This window comes from Heterocephalus glaber, unplaced genomic scaffold (assembly GCF_053883595.1).
Source record: "Heterocephalus glaber isolate CG9 unplaced genomic scaffold, H.glaber_assembly_v1.0 deba00000331, whole genome shotgun sequence".
Taxonomy (NCBI): Eukaryota; Metazoa; Chordata; class Mammalia; order Rodentia; family Bathyergidae; genus Heterocephalus; species Heterocephalus glaber.
Window position 1 is genome coordinate 54,815,242 of NW_028258142.1, and position 25,152 is coordinate 54,840,393.

General features: G+C 42.3%; 1 protein-coding gene across 3 annotated transcripts in view; it reads left to right on the forward strand.

Annotated features, from left to right (window-relative positions):
* Positions 1–25,152, forward strand: part of Znf521 (zinc finger protein 521) — a 267,522-nt gene that overhangs the window by 91,083 nt on the left and 151,287 nt on the right. For all 3 annotated transcript variants that reach the window (XM_087193984.1, XM_087193979.1, XM_087193983.1), the window contains one exon: positions 20,667–24,019. In XM_087193984.1, coding sequence (XP_087050110.1) covers positions 21,107–24,019 — 2,913 coding nt within the window. In that variant the 5' untranslated portion in view covers positions 20,667–21,106. The remainder of the gene's footprint in view (positions 1–20,666; positions 24,020–25,152) is intronic.

The window sequence follows — 25,152 nt, forward strand, 5'->3', positions numbered from 1 at the left end:
GGCAACTCTAATAAATCCTGGGTTTAAGGAGAATGGTACGTGGTGCAGTGCTGAAGTTGTTTATTCATCTGGAATGTATTAGAAACTTGATTAATAAGAAGACATCTGCAGTTTTACATAAAAAACAGACCAGGCAGTTTGGCAAATAGGAATGGAAAGGGAGAAAGAAAAACCCAGTACCATCTAATGCTGTTGTTTCCTTGTGACCAAGCATTGTTATTCTTGTAGTCCATAGCAAACAGACATTTCCCCGTACAAGACTGCAATGTAGAACTAAATCTGTAGTTTCGAGAGCAGATAGGTCTTCTAAAGACTTAAATGGTAAAGCAGATTTTCTTCTCCTCCTTGTAGAAGATTCAAGTGCAAGGAAAACACTCTTGTTATTTGATTGTGTTATTTATATGTGGATATTTGCAAATCTAAAATTTAACGTTAAAATTTAATACAGTTTTAGTGTTTCACTTAAGAATTCCTTACCATTACAATCATTGTTTCACTAAATGAAGCAATGTAATTTCTGCATAAGACACCTTCAATTTCAGTGGCCAAAAACATTTCATTTGGAAGAGACCATGGAAATTATGATGTTTGAGAGAAATCAGAACCAAAGCCCATAAAATTTGTGTAATTCACGTACCACGTATCAACAGGATGGCTGCCTAAATGCCAGGGCATTTTTCAAAAGGGGATGATAAGATCCGAGCTCACATTTGGAAGATAACACATTTGGCAGCTCGTTGCATAGAATCTGGCACCCATACAGACATTAATCTCCAAGGCCAATAGGTGAAAGCTTGTTACAGTCTTTGCTGAAGGCAGAAATGCATGCATATCACATTCATTCTTATGGGAGTAAAAGCAACAATTTCTGACCAATTTAAAATAAGAGTTTGAAAGAATAAAGACCAAAAGAATCAAGGAGGAATAGTATACTTGAGACTTATTCCAGAGTATAATATGGCAAATGAATCTCTGATGTTAATTTATATTCTGGCTGAGACACTTGCTGAAAGCTGAGAAATGGCTATATTTGGTCACTTGGTCACAGGCAGCTAAGTAATACACAATAGATTGGAGAAGTAGAGTTGCCTGGTAGGAAACCATGCAACTACAAGAGCAACAGACAAATGAAAAATGATTGAAGAATGAAGTTATCTCATAGTCATTAGCAGAGGTACATTTATGCAATATTAGAATATAGTTAATTTCAGAATAGAATTATTAGCCTTCACCCTCTTCCACTCCAAAATGTGATATTACAGTACATTTTAGGCAGAGTTCAATTGTTTGATTTTAGGAAAGCCAGGAGAGATAGGAAGCAAAGAAATGTGGTGTCATAAATATTTATTCTTGACACATGAGAGAGATTAATACATAATAATTCTGTAATACAGAGGTTGAGAAAGTTTTATTGTCAAAGTCAAGATAGTAAATATTTTAGGTGCTGTAGTTCATGGTTTCAGTCACAACCAGTCAACTCTGCTGTATTGAATAACTCGAGTTCAGTATGTAAATGAATGAGAATAGCTCTGTTTCAATAAAACTTTATTGATACAAGCAGGAGCATTTGGCCTGTGGTTCGCCAACCCTTAAAATACATTGGTTAAGCATTTACTGGAGACTCAGTAAGTATTTGGTGCTTGAAATAATAGTTTGTGCTTGAATTTTAAAGAAGTGCACACATAATTTTATCCATATGTGACAGAAGGAAATGAGTGTACATATATGCCAGTGCCTACAGGGTCTTGCATATTTATATTTTGTTGTTAATTACTAATTATTGAAGTGAGTGGGATGGATGTATAAAGGCTTCTATGTAGTTCTTTGTCTAGATAAATCTGGGAAAAGTACATAGGAAAAATATTTGTTTTGCTAGTCAACATCGCTTCCCAAATAATCTAGGCCAGGTCGCTTTAAGGTTATCTTTCCCTAAAAGTCCACAAGAAGAAATTTACATTGTTAAATTGCCACTATGTACTTGGTAATGCCATATCCAAGATCCAGTGTTGCAAAGAATTTACCAAAGAGTTCGGATGAAAGGCACAATATTACCACCTAGTTGTTCCTGTCTCAGTAGTGTTCTGCTATAACGATCTTTTTCTGTGTTTTTGCCAGGTAAAGTTCCATTGGCCTACAACGTAGTATTTCATGTTCAGAGCTGTTGTTGCTACTTTGTTTCCTACCTTGTTCATCAAACCAACTGGAGTCTTCTTTTGACCTTCCTTTGAAACATGCCATGTCCATGTGCTCACGTCCACACGCATGTTTATGTGTGTGAATATGTGTGTGTTCATATAGGATCAAGATAACTGACTTTAAATAGAAAGGCAGTCTGTAACACAGGAACAGAATCTAACTGTTTCTCACCTGTAGGGTTCAGAGCTATGCTTTTTCTTATAAACAGTTGCCCTACCTAGCCATGTAGTGACAATATACATATTGATCCAAATGTAGATACACAAAGGTATCCTATTTTGCATGCCTTTGTAACCCATGCCTAGCTAAATGCTCATTTGATGAAGGAAGGAGGGATGGAAGGGAAGGGAAGAGAAGAAAAGAGAAGGGAAGAAAAGAAAAGCAAAAAGGAAGGGTTTGATTTGAATAAGAGCTGCGAAAGCAGGTGGGAGGAGTGTTTCAGGCAGAGGCCAGCTCCCTCCACTTGCAGTTCCTGTTTGGTGGGACTTGGAGAGGGGGCTGCTGGCCTACTCACTGTTGGAGTCTTGCCCCCTCCCCTCGCTTCCACCATCCACCTGGCTGCAGAGTCAGCGTGTGGAGCTTACAGTGAAAGGCCGAGAGTCTTGCTGTGGGGATGGTGTGCCATGTAGACGCAGCAGTGGTGATAAATGCACCACTCAGTGGGGCAGGAGGGTGCTGATAATATAGGGGCAGGCGCTGTGTCGGAAGTCTCTACTTTCTGCTTAATTTTCCTGTGAGCCTAAAACTGGCTCCTTCAAAAAGTGACAATGAATTTAAAAATGCATCTTCAAGGGATTATGCATTATAAAAAGTATTCATTGATAATCAGCAAAATTAATGAAACTTTTAAAATTCCCTGTTTGGAACAGGCACACTGAGACTAAACAATCTCGTGTCAATGAGACTAGTGAAAATTTGCTAGAGCAAAGCTGATCAACTTGTTTACTGCAGTTTTCAAAACCACCAGTTAAATATGGGCAGCCTCCAGCTTATATATGCAGTGGATCCCTGCCTTATGAGCTCAATTCCTTCCCGAGGGCGAGCTGTAACCCAGGTTGGTCAATGAAGGCTCAGGCTCCTCTCCACAGCCTTCGAAGTCTCTCTCCTGCACACAGGCAGATCTCAGTGCCCTTAGAGAGACATCGGCCCGAGATTGCTCAGTGAACCCCACCCAGGAAAGGATGCTGGGATGTTGTTCCTTCCAGAACTCTTTAAGGATTAAATCTATAACTGAGACCATCTGGAAACACAAGCAGCCTGCATTCTGGTCGTAACTCAAGACTTGGGTCATAAAACTAAAATTCCTGTCATAACCCAAGTTGTTCATTTGTCAGGCCAGTCATAACTTGAGGATCCACTGTAGTCCTCCAAAAGTCTAATAGTTAATGTGTCGGTCACTTGGAATCCCCACGTGCTTCCCAATGGGGCAGTACAGTAAGACAAGATGAGATTCTTCAGCTAGCCCATACTTTTTTGTTTTTAACCTAGAAATTTGTGTAAAAAGGGCACAGAACACAGCTATGCAGTTTGTGAAGTACACAAAAGTCCCAGAAAATGGGGTGAAAAGACAGAAATTCAGCAGCGCCTTTAATCAGCCAGCAGAAAGGTCACCTAAAAAAGTTCTGTAAGGAGGGTACTGTTAGAATTTCCCCTCCTGGAGGGAATAACCATTTGCATATCACATGAAGATGCCGTAGTGTGTGCTCCGTAGTGTGTGCTCCGTAGTGTGTGCTCCGGAGGGCAGGCTGCAGTAAGTCACCCCTTGTTCAGAGGGCCATGGGGTCCTGAATTTTCATTTAGGAAGCTAGATTTGCATTTCTGCAGTGCTCACTGCTGGAGCAGGGACCCTGGCCCTTTTTTCTACCTTTAATGGGAATAGCGCCATCCCTTCTGCTCCAGAACAGCTTGGAAACCTAGTGAGGGCTGGGAATCTAGACCCCTTGGCTTGTGCCCTGCAGGCAGGTAGCTGAGTGGAGTCTGTGCAGCTCCCATCCCCGGGAGGAGAGTGCATAGGCATCTGCAGTGCTGGAGTGATGCGGGGCAGTTGCTACCAGAACTCGGAATCTTAAAGGAATTCTGCTATTTGGAAGTGGGGTGATGTGTGTGTGTGTGTGTGTGTGTACGTGTGTGTGCGTGTGTCCATGAACGCACATGCTTAAATATTCTACCTTCGCTGGGGAAGTTGAAAGCAGGATTTAAGCATTGTCTGGATCAAAACTATGGTGGGATGCCTGGAAATGTCTCTTGGAGAATGGATGTGACTGATGCTGGGGAAAGAGGGGCTCTGCAGTTTCTGCCCTGGAATGCAGTGAGGACAGTCAAAGGCAGTGAAGAACAAGGAGGTGCCCGTTCTGGGGGCTCACTCGTCCACAGCATTTAAAGTTTGGCACTTCGAAGTCTATGAGTTTCCACAGGTGAACAATAGGTTCTTGTCTGAAACCCCAGATTTAAAATGCCTTGAATCAATATGCTCTGTTTCCATGGTTCTTTGGTATTAAGAAAGTCAAAAAAGGATAACTAGGTCCACACTTTTCAATTTCACGTTATGATGGAGTTTTCCAAACTTAAGAAGGCCAAGTCTCATTAATTAGAACTAATTTTAATAATTAAAGAAAAAAATTTTGGAAAACACAACATTTGGAGCTCACTTGGATGTGCGGTACAGTAACAGTCTTAATCAGTTGAATAATTCACATTAATCAGTCCTGCCTTGAAGTAAAATTATTAATCAGCTTGATGATCTAAGCAATCTTCTGAGGAAATGAGTTTGTCTTGGAATTTAAAAAGTGATCATGGAAGAGTTGAGGGAGAGGGAGGGAGGGTGGGATAGAGAGAGCAAGTGTGAGCCCAGAGAGATATTATGTTCAGTTTTATTTCAATTATTTTGACAACAGATCTTCTGCTGGTGTAGAATGACTTTGAGCTTTGATATCTAGTTCTGAACAGTTTATTACCCCTTTTAATTGTGTCCCCTTAGACAGAGGGGAGGGGGAGAGGGGAGGAGGGAGAAAGGGGACTTCTTGTCTCCTTTGTTCCTTTCCCAGTGAGACAAAGTTGGTTTCCCCTGGAGACTGCTGCACAGTACATAAGTGGAGGCCACATGTAACACGATGTAGGCTTAAACTGGGGCAAGATTGCCATTTGGCTATTTGCTTATTAGAGCCAAATAAGAGGAGATGGAGAAGAATGTTCAAACCAGATATTGACCACTGTGAAGATTAAAAGAGGGTTACCTTGATGGATATTTTCAGGTTTCTACTAATAATGTAGAAACGTATCCATAAATGGAAAGTGGGATTATCCAGTCAGGATGAAGCATTTCCAAGTCAATGGCCGCTCTCCTGAGGAAGGAGGACTTGGAAATTAAAAGATCATAGTCAAGAGTTTTTACAAGAGAAACATTTTTGGAAATTCTCTTACCCTTACCAAGGGCTGATTATATCAACAATTGATTTGGGTCCATTTTATAGAAGAAAATAAAAATCTAGTTCGAGGACGTTGCAGAATGATAATGTAGTGAGGTCCTCTAACCATGCCCAGAGGCTGACATGACTTTACCTTGGTTTTTCAGTTTGTCCCCTTCAACATTTTCTGTTTCTCTTTGTCATTTGAATTTTTTTTTTTTTTTTTTTTTTTTTTTTGGTACTGGGGATCGAACTCGGGTCCTTGCGCTTGCACAGCAGGCAGCCAAACCACTGAGCTAAATCCCCGGCCCTCTTTGTCATTTGTATTCCCAGTGTAGAGCAGGCATCAGCCAGCAGGGTAGCTGGACAGGAGGAAAACCGAGTGACACAAAATGTGTCCCTAATGTAGCAGCTCTTTCCCTTCGCCCAGTTCCAACAGGCATCACTGCAAAATTTAAATTTCAGGCATGTATATAATTCCATCCTCCCAGTAAAGAAGAAAATTACAAATTAACTCAATTTGTGAGAAAAAAAATTAAGGAATCTATTCACAGATAAAGTAAAACCATCAAAAATAGGATATAGCAAACATGCCTTGAAGGCTGGGGTTTTGTATTTTAGGTTGGGATTGGTATTTGGGGCTCACTATGAAAAATCTTTAAATCTTTGGTTGGTTCTTGTGAAGGCTAAAAAATTTCAAGGTAAAATTTTGAGTTTATCCTAAAATTTCCTCTTGCATGGCTCAGCAGATGTGAGTTTGAAAACCTCAGAAAAATCACGTTGAAAGAACCTGTTCAGGAGAGATCACGGGGGTGGATTTGGTTGATGACACAGGCTATTGAGTCTTTACAGAGAATTGTTTGTCTTCTGTTTTTAGATGGCTTTAATTCCTCCAAATTGCTCCTTGAATAATAGGAAAAAGGCAATTTGAATTTCAGTGACAGATTGGACATAACAGGTTGCAACTATTAGGTCTAATTTTACCATACTGAGAAATAAAATTGCCTAAACATAAACATCGATCACTGATGCAGTAAATTAATTTGTACAGAAAAAGTAGTTTAACTGCAGTGCACATTAAACATAGAAAATTTTCAAAATTACTGCTCTCTGAATTAATTTGTACACTTGTTTACTTGTTAAAAGCATGCATAAATTCTTTTTTCTAAGGCAGTGCGAGTTCAAATAGAGTAAGATAGAAATAAAAAAAAGTGGCAGTAAATACAGAGACACGGAAGGCACACAAACTGGCCTGAATAAGAAACATTTTTACTTTCATTTTTATGTTTAAATGCTATCTAGAATGTGCTTTGTTTTAAAATCTCCGTAGGAAGGGTAGAGATGTGCGTATCTCCCCTCCCACCCATACCAAGATAAACGTGATATTTTAATAGCACTGACTTACATTTGCTAAGCATTGGAGGTACAGAGTAATTAGAAGAGTTTTATAGTCTGGTTCCAGGGTGAAGGTTCAAAGGTTTCCTACGGTTTAGAACTGTTAACGTTGTCTTCATGAACAATCTGAGCCATGGATTTCTTTGTATTTAACCATTAAAAGAAATCAGTGAACACGTTTTCATTGTTAACCTGTAATTCCATTATGGGGAATGCATGGCAAAGTTTGGATAGTATCTTTTAGATTGTTCAAGCCACCATGGAACTGGAGCTGGCAATGCAGTACAGTTTGATAATATCTCCTGCCTACAGTTTTCAAGGACAGCGGTTCGATTCAAATACAGTTCTGATAAGTGGCAGGTTTTCATGTCTTTAATGCCTCGACAAGGGCATCACTCTCAGGAGAGGGAGGTGAAACCATTTGGATGAGGATTCCGTCCCTGCTCCTTTGTGCTGACACACTAAGATAATGGACAATTAAGAGCACCTTCACTGTGGGTGGAAGTATGGGGTTATCACTAATTTAAAGGAGCCCATGGCGGGCTGGGGTAGGAAGGAGACGAGGCGTGGGAATTTTTAAAAGGATGAGGCACCTAATAACGGTGCCCATGTTGCTCTCTCACATGTGATAATGGTGAGTGGTTGGAGTGTTCAGTATTTCTCTTTTTTTAAATCCTCATCAAAGTTGGGAGAGAGTACAGCAGAAAACTTGCTCCTGTATAGGGAGGCCCATGGCAAGGCTGGTGAGTCCAGACACTAAAGGAGTTTGTTTCGGGGGAGTCTGGATTTAGACTTCTTTTCATGGGGCTTAGTATTGACTCCAGACCCTCTAGGCAGTGCTTGTGAACCCCACCTGTACCACCAAGGGGCCCCAACCCTGGGAGGGTCTGACTCAGTTGCCTGAGGAGGCAGCCAGTATTTGTAAAGCTCCTGGAAAAATTCCAGTGTGTGCTCAGGCTTGAGGGACAGCATTGCTGAGTTTAAAAGGGAAACCAAAGGCCTCAAGACTCAGGTATCCCTGCAGACTGTGTGATTATTTAACCCATTTGCATTCTGGAGTCCGTGTTGCTATCACAGAAGATGTGTGCTGTGTATGTCTGTCAGTTATTTCATGTTGTGTGTTGTGTCGATCTTACGGCCTGGCATTCAGGCACATCTGGGGAGTTCATTTTCTTTGGGCTCCTGTCCCCAACAATCTCCAATGCTCCTTTAGCTTCTGAGGTTTTTGTAGTAGATTATTGGGGTTTCCTCCTCTTGTGATATCAGGGATAGAGAACCGTGAGGTGGATGTATGACATGAAGGCTCAGTCGGGACAAACATGCACTTCCTTTATTTGGGGTCAGTATGCAACTATGACTTGCACTTTGTTCCTTGTTCTGGTAGGGTTAGGTGTTGTGTTTGTATGTGAATTTGAGGCAAAACTTCTCATAGCATTGAGCCTTAGTAAAGGTGTGATATTCCCGAGTATTTCAAAGCTGAGTACAGAAGAGGTTAACTGATTTTCTTTTGATTTAAACTAGCATTTGTCTCTAACAGCTCTGAACAACAATAAAGTGCACCTCTTCTGATAAGTATGGGTTCTCCTAGGCCTGAAGAGATGTGTGTGATAAGATAAGATAGCTTGAAAAAAAGAGAGCTTGAGGGAGAGGGATGGGCAGAGGGGGAGAGGGAAAGTGTGCTCACTGCTTTGACTGCTAAATACCCCCTGGTAGCCGGAGATAAGACACCTTAAGAACTTAAACAGGATGTAAATGAAGCCAATAAAAATCATTTGAGATCAAGCCCTCCTTCTACTCCCCTCCTGTTTCCATTCTGACAGCAGAGGGCTTAATTTACTGTGTGTATGGTGTACCGCACATAGCTGTGGCACTCAGGACACGGCAGGAGGATTGACAGGAGGCAGCTTACAGAACAAGGTGTTTATAATTTCTGGGGACCCCTCTACCTGAGGCCTTTAATCAGCAATGCCAGCATTGCCTTCCTAAGTGAGAAGAGAAAGTATCCAGGACTATAGGAAAATCTCTTCTCCTTTCCTTGCTTCCTGCTTCAGATATTTATTTGCTTTGGATTTAGTTTTATGAAAACTTTCTTGCCATGTTGAAGTGGTTGGTAGGGTGAACTGCCTTGGACAATGCATCTATAGTTCTCATCGAGCTAATGAAAGTAGACATCAGCAAAAGCTTCAGAGGTAGACTTTTAATGACATCTCAGCCCATGATAGACTGGGTATAGCACAGCGGCTACACCATATGGCCTAGGTGTGTAGGAGGCTGTACCATCAAGGTCTGTGTAAGTGAGATAGAATTGTCTAATGATGCATGTCTCAGAATGGTCCCTATCTTCGGGCAAGAGGCACAACAGGGCTGTTACTCAGCACTATGTACCCCACATGCATAAGGCTGAGCTTTGAATATGTGGAACTTTGTCTTACCAGAATAACTGAACAGTTTCCTGCAAAGATTTGAAGTATGGCATTCTACTGAAAGTGGGAAGGGGTGACTGTGAAAGGATGGGAAGGAAAATAAGAGAACAGCCTTGCTTTCTTGTTGTTTAAACTGTTCCTTGGAAGAGCTGGGGTTCAGTGTGGTCTTTGAATGAGGGAGAGAAAGCCTTCCATCGGCAGCGTTCGAGTACGGAGCACCAAAGGTGCGAAGACAACAGCATTGCATAGTGTGCACTAAAGAGAGAATTTAGATGTGATTCTGTGGAAAGAAACAGTTCTGTGGTGGTTTTAAACTTGGATGTACAGGTGAAGACACAAGAGCTTCCCCAGAGGTTCAGAGTCAGGAAGCCTGGGGAGCAGCAGTTTGCACAGTGGGGCTGCCTGTGGTTGATGGGTTATACTAGCAAAGGGTAGCTGAAAGGGTGGGTGAGAAGATCCTTCTGGTACCTCATTGTGATGAATGGCCAGGAAGGCGTCCCTAGAGGCAAGAGGATGAAGAGGGTGGAGCTGAGCACGAGGCAGTTGGAGCCAACCTTTTCTTCTGCTTTCACCTGTCAGTACCTGATTCAGCCACCCCACCCCACTCAAAGGTAAGGATGGGTGAGAGGGAGGGGATCATCTGTTGTTAAGGAGAACTGAAGGAGTGTGTGTGTGTGTGTGTGTGTGTGTGTGTACGTGTGTGCATGTGTGTAGGATTTTCTAATCACCACCCAGAAATGATGCTAAATTACGAAACAGGCTGTTAGAGATACAGGTTTATAGAATTGTTAGGTGATTTTTGCTTTCTTCCACACATATATAAATGCAAATGTCCACTAGGCTGAATTCATTTTGCAATGTGAAAAATGACATTTTTAAGAAAAGAACAATGAAGGCAGGTGTGTAATCCTAGCACTTGGGAGGCTGAGGCAGGAGGATCACCACAAGCTTGAGGCCAGGCTGGGCTACGTAATGAGTTCAAGGCCAGCGTGAACTATATAGCAAGACCCTGTCTCAAAAAGAAAAAAAAAGAAAGAAAAGGAGAATGTCAAATACAATTTAAGTTTATTGTTTAACCATAAAAACTAGGCGACTCACCACTGCACTTGCTTTGTTGTGGCAGTGGTTTTAACAGGGAGGGGCCAGGGAAGGGAGAGTTTCTGGCACACAGAGTCAGGGTGCTTCCCTGGGAGAGGGGGATTTGAGTTTGGTTTTTCTTGATGCCTGTTGTTGGTGTAGGATTGCACCTTCGCGCTCATTCTTGGTGAGCTGTCTGTTCACCTGTAACGTCAGCTCTTTCACCCCGAAGGCCAAGATGTCTCACAGATCTTCATTCTTCTGTATCACGTGGATGAAAAGTTAGGCGCTGACAGCCTTCTCTTTCCCTAGGCTCCAAGCAAATTCATTCATTTCTTTCCTTCTATCCCTCAAGTCAGACCCAGAGGTGTGGACAGCTTGTGCCAAACGACATCAGCTCATCTTTAGAGGAAAGAGCGCAGCTCAGGCTGGGAGGTTCTGTAAAGATCCCCAGCAGCCCTTTGGTACCAGCAGCATGTGGTCCTCCAGGACCCCAGAACCTGGCTGGTGGGTTTTAAATCTGTGAGGCTTAGAAATTGGCTCTTGTGGGGCTCATACAGTGAGTCTTGGACATATACAGATGTGTATTGCTAGCTGTATCCCCTTTTAGAGAGGCAAAAAGCATTGCCATACATTTCTTATGGAAATTTATTCAGAATTGGCATACCTCACACGTGGAATAAGAAGGTATGTATTAAATTCCTTATTCTCTGCCTAGAATTCCTCAGTTTGCTCTGATTTAAATCATGTTTAACATATTTAGGCTCCAGTGGATTTTCGTGCACTCTGCTGTTGTGTGCGTTGGGTGCCAGAGGGCCAGGTGTGTCAGCATGCCTTCATTCAGGGCGTCCCCAGCCACCCCGACGCTAGCCAGCTTCATTACCTGGCTTGTTGCTGTGGTCACACTGCCTTGCATTCTCTTTCTATGCGTTGACTTGGTATTTAAAAGTGATCTTAGATGTAAGCAAAATGAAATGCTATTGTATGGTGCTATCATGAGGATTTTGAGCCCTGTCTCAGTACTGGGATACTTGGAAAGGCATTTGATCTCAGTTTTGTATATGTACACATACATAAAATTTAAAAAATGATTATATATAGAGAGAGAGAGAGAGAGAGAGAGCATCACGAAGTCTTCCCCTAAAGAAGTGTTTCATTAAGACATGATTACACATCAAACAATTACCCAGATAAGTGGCAAATAACTATGATTAACACTTTCGTATTGAGAAGTACATAAACTATTGGAAAAACTAATTTGGCTTAAAGCGTGTCGTCTATTCTGAACTTATTCAACCCTGGATAAAAACACTTATACATGCACACACTGTGTACTGAAATTTGGATTGGTACTGGCTCCCATAAAAAAGAAAATTACCAAGGCTATTACAAGAAAAAAAGCATGACACAATGAACTGGTTTGGATTTTATTTTCCTATTCATTCTAAAGTAGAGATTCTAGGGTAGAGAAAACTAAACTCAGAAGAAAAAGGGTATCTGGAAAATCCATGAAATTGATGATCAGAGTTATTTTCAGAGTGGCTTCTTTCATATTTTGTTAAATTGGATATGTGAAATAAAATCTGTGAATAAAGGTTTTTGATACTATCTGATCTGTATGGATATTTTATCATATCCTTGCGGTGAAGTTATTTTCAGAAAATAGTTTTGTCCTTTTCAGTTCACACAGCACTTTTATAAACATTGTCTGATTTGAAATGAAGGAACTCCATACATCACTTGAGTTACGTGAGATCTGTTCTCCCTTTTCAGTTTTAGTTTTACTCTGTTAATGTGAAAGCTAGTGATTCTGCTGAAAAAACTGGAACAGGTCTAGTCTGTGAGGATGCACGGGGGATTAGCCCTACTGCACACCCCTTCTTATGCACAAAGTGTCAGAGATAGTCTGGCATCCCTGAGTTTTTTTGATGCTATGATCTAAAGTCATATGATGGCATCAATAAAGTGGCATATATAAAATGCAGAACAGTGAGGAGTAAACATACAAAGTATAGGAGTTGCAGCTGTGGGGTGGTTGGCAAGGCGGACTCACCCACCAGCTGACTCCCATTTCAGCCCTGTTCATCCACCTGTGTGAGTCACTCTGTGCCTTGGCAAAATGAAAGGTGATTATTGCTACAGACCTAAGCATTCCTATCCTGCATTAGACACATGGGTGTAAAAATCAAGAACACAAAGGCCCATCATATTACAATGGCAAAGGGATCATTGTAGTAACACCCCCCCATCTTTGTAACAGCTTTTTCTACTTTAGCAAACCGTATTTATCACTTTACTACACGATGAACCCACAGGGGGTGCTAATTGTTCATTAATTAAATTTTAGCCTTTCAACACTTTTGTATTCTCCAGTGGCCTTGTCTGCAGTGAAGTATACAGTGTGGCCTTTTTAAACCACCGAAAATTCAAGGTGGCTTTCCTGCTGCTGTGGATACTGTACAGGTGAAATAAACACAATGCATGACTATTATGATTCCTTGTGACCCCAGTTTTCCAGCCTTGGACCAAAGATTTCATGTTGGAAAAGTAGTCAGCAAGTAGTTTAACATGACAAATCATTGTGTTACACCAGATGCTTTGGGATAGTTCGATTGCTTTATGGCTAGTCTTCAAGAAAACTATTCATGTGGGGGAATGAACTTTCGGGGGTCCATCATTCCCTAAAAAAGCCATTGCAACTTGCTTTTTGTAGAGGAAGAATCCTCTTTATTGTTTCTCCGGTGAAAAGTTAATCTAAAAATTTTTAATGATGTACCCGATGGCACTGTGAAATTTACTGAGTATTTTCCAAAAGAGGCGGCATTAGAGATACAGACACTTCACACCACTGCAAGGGCTTTGGAAGCCAAACGGAATTTGACTCCAGGAATTTCTAAATAAGCAAAGTAGTGAGTTATAGGGTGGTGGTGTCACTGTGGAATGTGTCTGCAAGACTTTGAATGTAGGCCGTTCTGTCGTGGGGATTTTACTCTAGTAATGACTTAATCACAACTTGCCAGTGTGAGTAGCTGTTAAGCAATGAGACATTGCATATTGATTTTCTGGAGATCTGTAGGTAGCTCTCAGAAGATGGTTTTTGTACTTTTGTTTATTTTTTTATTTTTAAACAAAAATGGCCTTTAAGTCATTTGAAATTATTAGACTCTCAACATGAAAAAAGTAACAACAAAATTATAGTTAATTTATGTTCCTTTGTTCTCTCATCCCACCTATCAGTTATAAGTTAAAGGTAACATTGGCTTTCATAGTAGTAGTAATAATTTAGGGCATTTATGTATTTTTGTAATTCAGGAAAGTTTTTTTCATACAATGTCACATTTGATTCTTACAATACTACCCATGAGGCAGTCTGGAATTTTTCTACTACCGCAGACAAAAGACCAAAGATTTAGTAACTTCTAGAGTTCACTGTCAGACCTGAATACATACATACTAGGTGTTTAATAAATGTTAGTTAAATAAACGAGTGAACTCAATACGCAATGAATAACTGAGTCAGAAATTCTTTGTGGCACAAGGTCATATATAAACACAAGAGTACTTTGTAAGTAATAATGTCTTTTTAGCTCAAAACAGTAGAGAGGAAAAAGAACAGAGACCCAGGAGATCTACTAAGGTGATATCTGTCATTATTAAAGGAAAGATAAACATGTTAAGCAGCTGAGAACACTCCCAGTCTCTGCACTGTAAACAGATGTGTGCTGCATGATTGCCTGTTACAGAACCGGAAGAGCTTGGTGTTTATCATTAGTAGTGTATATTCTGAAGTGAGCCAAAAGATAGAAAAAGCTGACCTCACCCACCCTGTAATTGGAAGCCACTTTTCCTTCTGTCTGGTTTCAGAAACACAGCGTCTCCATTTCCATGGGAGAGAAGAGGACTGTTCTCTAACTGGTTTCACATCAGCCTTTTCCTCTGATTGGAGAGGTGGAGTTAAGTGTGAACTGCTTACAAATGCAGTGTTTTCAGTTTAATTTGGCTGCAGAAGATGGAATTCACTGAGCTCCGTCTGTTCAAATGAACTTTAAGCAACAGCAAGCAAAACATTTGTCCTCCTCAACGCTCACGCAATGCAAATGCTCGCGTCTGTGAGATACGGCATGCGCATGCGCAGAGAGCCCAGGATTACCTAAACAGAGCAAAGAAGTGGTAACCAATTCTTACCGCTGAAGTTGGCTCATCTAGAGTGTTAAAGGGTTGTAGGGGAAAAGTGAGTCTCTGTTTTTGTTAGGGAGTATTAAAAAGAAAGAAAAACTTCTGAGCTCTGATATGTGGAATTCATCTTAAGACTGCATTAAAATATTCACCACCAATCCCAGACCCCACAGCTGCTACCATTAATGAGCAACCACCCTTTCCCCCATACCCCAGCTGGTAATGCATTTCGTTGGTCCTCCCAGAACAACTGGGAATACGGCAGAATTTAAAAGCACCTGTGAATGATAAATAATTTTAAAGTTCACATTTTTCTTTTGAACACCCAGTAAAGAGTACTCATTTTCAGGCAGTTACATAAGCTAAATGATAAAGGAATGAATTTAATATGGAGCTGTTGATGCAAAAAGAAAAAAAAACTAACACCAACATCAACAACAAAGACGGACGCAAGTTAAAATGTATTAGAGTTGCAATTTTTCCCAAAACTGATGGCATTGCTTTTGAGAATGAGGGGAAGCAACGGTCCAAGAGTGCATAATGGTTGGTTTAAGATGACTTTATCCTTTGGCAGTTTAAATCATGGCTATAAAAATGTATTGCATAATTTGGTTAGATGATTTTAAACCTGATGGTGTAAACTCATTAGTGACAGTCCTGCAGTAACACAACAGATACCCTGGTACCTGGGTCTGTGAAACCCACCTTTCTAAGCATTGCTCTCTTTAAGTAGCACTGAACTTCTCTTTGCATATGTGCACACCTGTGTCTCCCGCAGGACTCTCTCTCTCAGCTTATGTCAAGGTGGCTCAGGTAGCTAATGAGTGAAAACAGTACTATGAACTCTGTTTGGTAAGAAAGTTCACAGCTGCTCCATTGACCTGCTGGCAGAAATAGAGACTCATCTAAGGAAAGGAGGGGAAACCTGGAAATTTGTTTTGGTCTTATGTTTTAAAGTATTGTTTGACACTTTAAAAAATAATCCACCAAATTAACTTATTATGATGTTAAATAATGCCATGATTGTATTGCTGGTGTTTTAAGAGGAAGAGAGGTAATTTCAAAATTATATACTTGGCTTCAGAATTACATAGAAACATACTTGTTCCAAGATTACCTGTCTGTAAAGACCCAAGATTATATCTTATGTATGATAATTTAATACTTGGAACATAGTCAGCATGGATTTATGGTCCATTAATTCTTAGATATTACTATTTATATTTTATTTTCTTGCTGGCTATATATACAACTGTGACTGTTTAAGGTGCTGTAGATTTCCAATGGGCCAGTCTTTAAAACTGGTCTTCCAGGGGTTCCATTAAAGGAAAGAAAATATTAAAATGTGTTTATACTTTATACACAGAAGCTTGCACATGGAAACAGAAATGCATGCAACACTTATAAATCTTTTTGTTTACATATGCAGCTTTTCTTCTAGCCATGATAAGGTGCCCTAGAAACATTCACTAATCTTTGTAACACCCAAGAGGGTAAGTAGAGAGAATTATTATCTTCATATTGCAGGTGAAATACCGAGGTAGGGGCAGATTAAATGACTTGGTCAGGTCACTCACCAAGTCAGTTATGAAGCTAGAAATAAAACTCCAGACTCTTGACTTCTAGTTCTTCTTCTGAGTAGTGGTGCTCCCCACCACAGGCAGCCCAGGCCTGTCGGCATCTGTGCTTCTTTCCCTTTTCTACATTAAGGTGTAGAAAAGTAACCATGATGTGATCCTGCCCCTGCTATGTGTAACCTTGTCATGTGGCACTTGCACATACACACACGATGCTGAGTCCCCAAGGATCAGTTAAGATATTACTCTCCTGCTACAGGGAACTAGAGGATGTCAGAAAGCCAGCCTCTTGGCCACCCTGCCCTGTGAAGATCTAAATGTGTTGGAAGTCTCCAGAACTTCAGAGATTCGGATAATTTCTGAATTCACATCTCAAGGGATCAATCCGCTTTCTTACTTTAGTTTCTCCTTAATAACTACAGGTGGCCCATATTGTTGGATTCCACAGCAGAAAGGCTGGGTCCCTGAGCTCAGAAACCGTGGACTTTATACTAATTAAGACTCGCTTTAGGAAACAAAATAAGTATGCGCATTCCTCCCAGCTCTCCTGCACATGTCTGCTTTCTCCTTCTTTCATCCTATTATTTTTATTTCTGGCTGCTTCAATGAGGCTTGGAAGCCGAAGAGTAGCCTAGACTCTTGCTGTTCCTCTTCGACAGTGGCAGGATATGCACACATTCTCTCTGGCCTCCCATTGACGAGTGCGCTCGCCAGGCTGTCAGCAGTAGCCAGGATAAAATCAGGTCCAATCTGCACATACTCCTCCCCAGGCCGGCGCAGGAAGGGCTGCTGGCTCACGTCACAAAGGTACTCTGTTCTCTGGTCCCTTTTTTCAGTGGAATGACTCCGAGGATGACTTCATTTTTCTGTTAGTGAGCACTTTCCCCCGTAAATACGATGGAACAGGTGTTGTTCGGCCGCTAACCGAGCTTCCAGCTGTCCTCCTCCGCCACAGACCAGCAGAATCTGTTGTTCCGTCCTTGCAGGCAGACTGGAGAGCCGTGGAGCCCGAGATGGAGGTCTTCCTTGCAGGATACAGGCCGATGCCATGCCAGAAGATGGTCAGGAAAGTCTGGCCAGCTAACAAAGACAGGCCTTCAGCGGCTGGGTGTAGTTCCAGCTCTGCATCCCCTTTGGCAAGAGCTCAGAGGGCGCTTCTCTGTGGCCAGCCAGCAAAATTAGGAAATAAGGACCTCTTTTATTTACTCAGGCTGCTGAATCATGGGCATTCCTGTCTGCTTGGCGGCTCTACTTTCCATGGAAAGTCTCGGGAGTGTTGGAGACTTTCATCTCCGAGTGTTCACACACTTGTTTTAATGCGCTTTATGGAAATGGTGAAACTCAGCAAGTACAGTCGCTGTAGAAAAACATCTGCACTCACTATGCACACACATTTGCATCTTTAAATAGACTTTTAGGCCACAAAGCTGGTTTCCAGCAAAGTTTTTTTTTCGTTATTGTTATGGTATTATTCCCCCCCCCCCGCCCAGAGCTATAGCTCTCTGAGAGTCAGCTAGTGTGAAGTGATTGATTCCAAAGATTAAAATTTAACACGGACATGTTAAGTAGTTCACGTTGAAATGTAGAAAACTTGCCATAACGCAGAAAGACAGTCCCTCCAAATAGCACTTAGTGTGAACCAAAGGGAGAAAAGTCAAAGTTGATTCTGAAAAGAGTTGGAAGAAGCCTCCATAGATTCTTCCACGTGCAAAACACAAATTGAAATGGTTTCATCTATATCAGCTATTTAAGCATGGTTTGTCTTGTGACTGCCAGAAGGCTTAAGTTAATGGGGATGGGAAACTTCCAAAGACTTAGGTAGGTTTGAGCGGTTGTTTGCAGAAACACCACTGCCATGCAAGTCTGGGGAGAGTCTGATGCCCGTAGAACTTGGGACAGGCTCGCTGGGAGTCCACAGTAGGCGCGTTCCTTCTGTGCCCCTGGGTAATAGCGACAAAAGGCAGGAAAGTAAACATCCCCAGCCCTCTTGAACTCCAGTTAAAAACTTGATCCTAACCTTCAGTTCATTTGACATTTCTTTGCAATTTACAAGCTTAAGAGAACAGTTATGGAATAGGCATGATCAGGCCCAGACCACGACAGGAACCTGATTTAAACATGGTGTCGGGATCACACACTTTTTACAATTGCTCTGTAATTTTTTTGGTATTTGTATAATAATATATCAGGCCTGGACCCAGCCTACAATTTAATGATAAATTCAGTTGCTGAATTTTCAAGCTCAGTAGTTCTTTCCTCCCAGTGTAGATGCATGACAAATTCTGATTCACTGCTTTCCCAAATGTATAAATGAGGTGATACGTTTGAAAATATTTTTAAATGAAACAGCAGGATTTAAGTGTAAATGATAGATATGAAATGTGGTAAGTTTTTGTCTTGAATGCTGAGCAGATTTAGCAAATAGTAATTGTTTTCAATTAGAGGAAATATCCGAATCTTTACTTTGCTTCAGGGAAACCAACTGTTAGAAGCCTTGATGCCTTTTTAAGGGAAAAATAGATCCGCATTGGGGTTTGGTTTTAGAATTTCTTGAAAGTTACTTTTCTGCATGTTGGGTGGTGAGTTGTGTTTATGTGCATATGTTCTTGATGTATTCCCTTTAAATATAAATCTCACCTGCAATTCTCGAGCCCTTTCTGAGGCTGGAAGCACATTGGGTTATGGAGTCCTGTGAATGAGGATGCAAAATCATGCGGTTTTCCACTTGTATGGCGGAGCTTTGTTGCAGTGGGCAGGGATCCAGGAGTGGTGTTTGGTTGTTTTCTCAGGGTGAGAGGGCTGCCATCTGGCATTGATAGTGAGATGGTGTTGTCATCAGTTTCTAGATGCAGGAAAGGAATGATCCTCATCTGTTTCCTGAGGATAAGGAAGAGGCTGACAATCTAGTAAAATCTTGTTACCTTAAAGAAAGCAGACATGGAATTCGTTTCATAATGCTTGCCGGTTTCTGCTTTTATGTTCATCATTCAACTTGCTAGTGAATTTTAGCATTGAAGAATTTAAACTTTCTGGATCCTATTCTCATTAATGGCTATTAGAATATTCTAACAATTCCCTAATTGGGCACATTGTTCCAACAGTAGCTCTCCTCATCACCCCTCCTCCAGGATCTTTACTTTTCTATATTTATGGAAAATCTTGCTCTTTTGGAAGCTGAATGCTTTTAAAAATCTCTTCTGATTTTGAATGGTAGATTGTTTTGAAAAGCAAAGAAGAGGTTTCACATCCTGTTTCGAGAAGGCCTTCTTTCCCACTTGGATGTTAGAAAGGCAGCAGAAATCAGAGTGCACATTTGCTAAGAACAGAATTTTTTAAAAAATAACGCCTAAAATAAATATAAGGTAGAATTCCTTTATGGTTAACTTGCTAAGTTCGTATCTGGCTCGCAGTTTTGTTTGTCTTCTCTTTGTTACTCATAAATCCTTCAGCATTTACCATAATCATTTATCACTTTTCCTGTTTCCAGTTTTTCACAAGTTGCTTTGTCTCTGATCACCTCAAAGTGCAGGTCCTGTTTAGCTAAGGAAGTTCAGGCTGCTGAAGCTTTTTGCAAAAGGAAGAAATGGTTGGCCACCTCTTGAACTTTCCAAACAAAATACACTATGAAATCTGGCCCTGGTGAAATTCTCATTTTTTCTTGATCCTGGCTGATCCTAGCTACATGTAATATCTCGCGGTACCCTTCTAACATTTAATAATCCATTTTCTGGCCTATGGTATTCGAATCTTTCAGTTATTGAAGAAATCCTGGTTGTCTTTATTACACAAGACATAATTATTATGTGTTTTCTGTCTTCTTTCATGTGCTTACTTTTTAATATTTTTTTGCTGAAAGCAATAAGGTCTGTATCAATAAGAACCCCATAAAAGATTTTGGTCTTCAGAATTGTCTTTTTATAGAAAAACAAGGAAAATGCAGAGGGAGATTTTTATTAAATATTAGACATCTGGGTTGACTACGTTAATTTTAAATCATTCCTGTAATATTTCCTCTTTTCATTTGGTTCTTCAGATGTTCACATAATATGCAAATCATTTTAGAATGAATACAAAAGAAACATTAAATATATTAAAATCTGCATTTTAATAAAATTGTCAATGTGTAATATATATCTCACTTCTAAGGAAGAATGATAAAAAGTAATAAAAGGGTAATTTAGGCATAGAAATATTTAATATCTTTTTTATATTTTATCAGCCAGTAAAAAGTAAATGTAGAATAAAAGCTTTGGGCTCAGGTTTGAAAATATCTCACTCAGACACTCTGTCCTCACTTTTTTTCCCCCCATGAAAGGTTCAAGATGGTGCGGCTGTGTGTATTTGTGGCCATAGCATGGTGGACGTGCACCCGAGTTCCTGACATTGGCAGTGAAATGTCTCCTTGCTTCTCCTTGCAGATGGCGTGGATGTTGAAGATGATCCCACGTGCTCCTGGCCAGCCTCCTCCCCTTCTAGCAAGGACCAGACGTCCCCCAGCCATGGAGAAGGTTGCGATTTTGGAGAGGAAGAAGGTGGCCCCGGACTGCCATACCCGTGTCAGTTCTGTGACAAGTCGTTTAGCCGCCTCAGCTACCTAAAGCACCATGAGCAGAGTCACAGTGATAAACTGCCTTTCAAGTGCACCTATTGTAGTCGGCTGTTCAAACACAAGCGGAGCCGAGACCGCCACATAAAACTGCACACCGGGGACAAGAAGTACCACTGCAGCGAGTGTGATGCTGCGTTCTCCAGAAGTGATCACTTGAAGATCCACTTAAAGACTCACACGTCCAACAAGCCATATAAATGTGCCATTTGTCGCCGTGGGTTCCTGTCCTCTAGCTCCTTACATGGACATATGCAGGTTCACGAGAGGAACAAAGACGGCTCCCAGTCGGGCTCCAGGATGGAGGACTGGAAGATGAAGGATGCTCAGAAGTGCAGTCAGTGTGAGGAAGGCTTTGACTTCCCAGAAGACCTTCAGAAGCACATTGCAGAGTGTCACCCTGAATGCTCCCCGAACGAGGACCGAGCGGCCCTTCAGTGTGTCTACTGCCATGAGCTCTTTGTGGAGGAGACGTCCCTCGTGAACCACATGGAGCAGGTGCACGGGGGCGAGAAGAAGAACTCCTGCAGCATCTGTTCTGAGAGTTTCCACACAGTGGAGGAACTGTACAGCCACATGGACAGTCACCAGCAACCGGAGTCCTGCAATCACAGCAACAGCCCCTCCCTGGTTACAGTGGGCTACACCTCCGTGTCCAGCACGACTCCAGATTCCAACCTCTCAGTGGACAGCTCAACCATGGTGGAGGCCGCCCCGCCAATCCCAAAGAGTCGAGGGAGAAAGAGGGCTGCTCAGCAAACCCCCGACATGACCGGCCCCTCGAGTAAACAACCGAAAGTTACATACAGCTGCATTTACTGCAACAAGCAGTTGTTTTCGAGTCTTGCAGTTCTGCAGATTCACCTGAAAACTATGCATTTAGATAAGCCAGAACAGGCCCATATCTGTCAGTATTGCTTGGAGGTCTTGCCCTCACTCTATAACCTAAATGAACATCTTAAGCAAGTGCACGAAGCTCAGGACCCAGGCCTGATCGTTTCTGCCATGCCTGCCATAGTTTACCAGTGCAACTTCTGTTCTGAAGTTGTCAATGACCTCAACACCCTTCAGGAACACATCCGATGTTCTCACGGCTTTGCAAACCCTGCGGCTAAGGACAGTAATGCTTTCTTTTGTCCCCATTGCTATATGGGGTTTCTCACTGACTCTTCCCTTGAAGAGCATATAAGACAGGTCCATTGTGACCTCAGTGGCTCTCGATTTGGGTCTCCAGTGCTTGGGACTCCAAAAGAACCAGTAGTAGAAGTCTATTCCTGTTCCTATTGTACAAATTCGCCAATATTCAACAGTGTTCTTAAACTGAACAAGCATATCAAAGAGAATCATAAAAACATTCCCTTGGCCTTGAATTATATTCACAATGGGAAGAAGTCCCGGGCCTTGAGCCCTCTGTCCCCTGTGGCCATTGAGCAGACATCTCTTAAGATGATGCAGGCAGTAGGAGGCGCACCCGCGCGTCCAGCTGGAGAGTATATCTGTAATCAGTGTGGTGCTAAGTACACGTCCCTAGACAGCTTTCAGACTCACCTGAAAACTCACCTCGACACTGTGCTGCCCAAATTGACCTGTCCTCAGTGCAACAAGGAATTCCCCAACCAAGAATCCCTGCTGAAGCATGTGACCATTCACTTTATGATCACCTCGACCTATTACATCTGTGAGAGTTGTGACAAGCAGTTCACATCCGTGGACGACCTTCAGAAGCACCTGCTGGATATGCACACCTTCGTCTTCTTCCGCTGCACGCTCTGCCAAGAGGTTTTTGACTCAAAAGTCTCCATTCAGCTGCACTTGGCCGTGAAGCACAGTAATGAGAAGAAGGTCTACCGGTGCACGTCCTGCAACTGGGACTTCCGCAACGAGACCGACTTGCAGCTCCACGTGAAGCACAATCACCTGGAAAACCAAGGCAAGGTGCACAAGTGCATCTTCTGTGGTGAGTCCTTTGGCACTGAGGTGGAGCTCCAGTGCCACATCACCACCCACAGCAAGAAGTACAACTGCAAGTTCTGCAGCAAAGCCTTCCACGCCATCATTTTGCTAGAGAAGCATTTGCGGGAGAAGCACTGCGTGTTTGAGACCAAGACACCGAACTGCGGGACGAATGGGGCTTCAGAGCAGGTACAGAAAGAGGAGGTGGAGCTGCAGACCTTGCTGACCAACAGCCAGGAGTCCCACAACAGTCACGATGGAAGCGAAGAAGACGTGGACAGCTCTGAGCCTATGTACGGGTGTGACATCTGTGGGGCGGCCTACACCATGGAAACCCTACTGCAGAATCACCAGCTTCGGGATCACAACATCAGGCCTGGAGAAAGCGCCATTGTGAAAAAGAAAGCTGAGCTCATTAAGGGGAATTACAAGTGCAACGTGTGCTCTCGAACCTTCTTTTCTGAAAATGGCCTCCGTGAACATATGCAGACCCACCTAGGCCCTGTCAAACACTACATGTGCCCCATTTGTGGAGAGCGGTTTCCTTCCCTTTTAACTCTTACCGAACACAAGGTCACACACAGTAAGAGCCTTGATACCGGAAACTGTCGGATTTGCAAGATGCCGCTGCAGAGTGAAGAGGAGTTTTTGGAGCATTGCCAAATGCACCCTGACTTGAGGAATTCCCTGACGGGATTCCGCTGCGTGGTGTGCATGCAGACTGTGACCTCCACCTTGGAACTCAAAATCCATGGGACATTCCACATGCAAAAGACAGGGAATGGGTCCGCCGTGCAGACCACCGGGCGTGGCCAGCACGTCCAGAAACTGTACAAGTGTGCATCTTGCCTCAAAGAATTCCGTTCCAAGCAAGATCTGGTGAAACTTGACATCAACGGCCTGCCATATGGTCTGTGTGCTGGCTGCGTGAATCTCAGTAAGAGCAGTAGCCCAGGCATCAGCCTCCCGCCCAGCACGAATAGACCAGGCTTGGGCCAGAATGAGAATCTCAGTGGCATGGAGGGCAAAGGCAAGACGGGGGGACTGAAGACACGCTGCTCCAGCTGCAATGTGAAGTTTGAGTCTGAAAGCGAACTCCAGACCCACATCCAGACCGTGCACCGAGAGCTCGTGCCAGACGCCAACAGCACACAGTTGAAAACGCCACAAGTGTCGCCCATGCCCAGAATCAGCCCCTCTCAGTCGGACGAGGTAACTTGCCTTTCCACCGTTTGCTATTTAACCTCCTCAAGAAATCATGCCCACTCTCTGTTAGCACTTTGCACAGCCTTCTTTATTGTCACGTGCCAAGGGATGCTTAGTTTGAAATACAGTGTTTTTTCCCCCCATAGCCATTAGCTAGCAATTACTTCCTCCTTGATAAGCAGCATTTTGGCTTGAATGGTGCAAAATAGGACTAATTCCAGTCTCCCTAGGATATTGTCTTCTCTATGACTGAAGAGACCAGCACTCATGCCAACACCACTGAGACCTGGAATCTCAGCATAGCTTCACCGCGAGTTGAAATCCCCAGCTATGACTTGTGTGCATGGCAGAGAGATAATGACACAAAAGTAAGATAGTGTGAGCCAACAGGCTGGCTTAGAGTAAATTAAAAAGAATATATATATTGGTGGATAACAAATTGGGTTGGAGTGGCTTTTTAATTCCATGTTGTCAACATTCATTGTTTTTCTTTGTCTTCTGAATCATGAGAAAAATTATTTTCTCACAACAGGATTTCGAAAAAGCCCCTACATTGATTAAACACCATTATCTTGTTAAAGGTACCGTCCCTTTATTGCCACTCTCTTTGTTGCAAAATTAATATTTTCTCTGCCCTCAGCTTCAGAGTACTGTAGATTCATGTTTCCTCTGCCACGATGAATACAAGAAACAAGTTCATTTACAGTGAAATAGTTTTATAAGTCATCATTTCCAGAAGCTGAGCCAAGGACAGCTCCTTTTAATGTAATTTCTTTCCATTTTATCACCTGGTTGCTAACAGCTTTCCCCTTCCCTACATGTGCCTATCTGGAGATCCATCCAAATGAAAACCCCAGGGGATCCCTGTCCCTTCAGTTTGGGGTTACAGCATGTTCCTTATCTTGTCTCTGCACTCACCCCCTCTTGGAGGGCTCCCCGCATCTCCCCCAGATAGCCATCAGGCAGCTGGTAGGGGAGACCGGAGGAGGCAGGCGACACACAGCCATGCTCACCAAATGTGGCATCTGTGTGACAGGCAGACTCCCAAACTTTGAAGCTGTTCTCCCTTCTCTCCTGCCCAAGTGAAGCTGCACTTTTCTCTCATTTGAATAAATGAAATCCTTTCAAATTTATGAAGA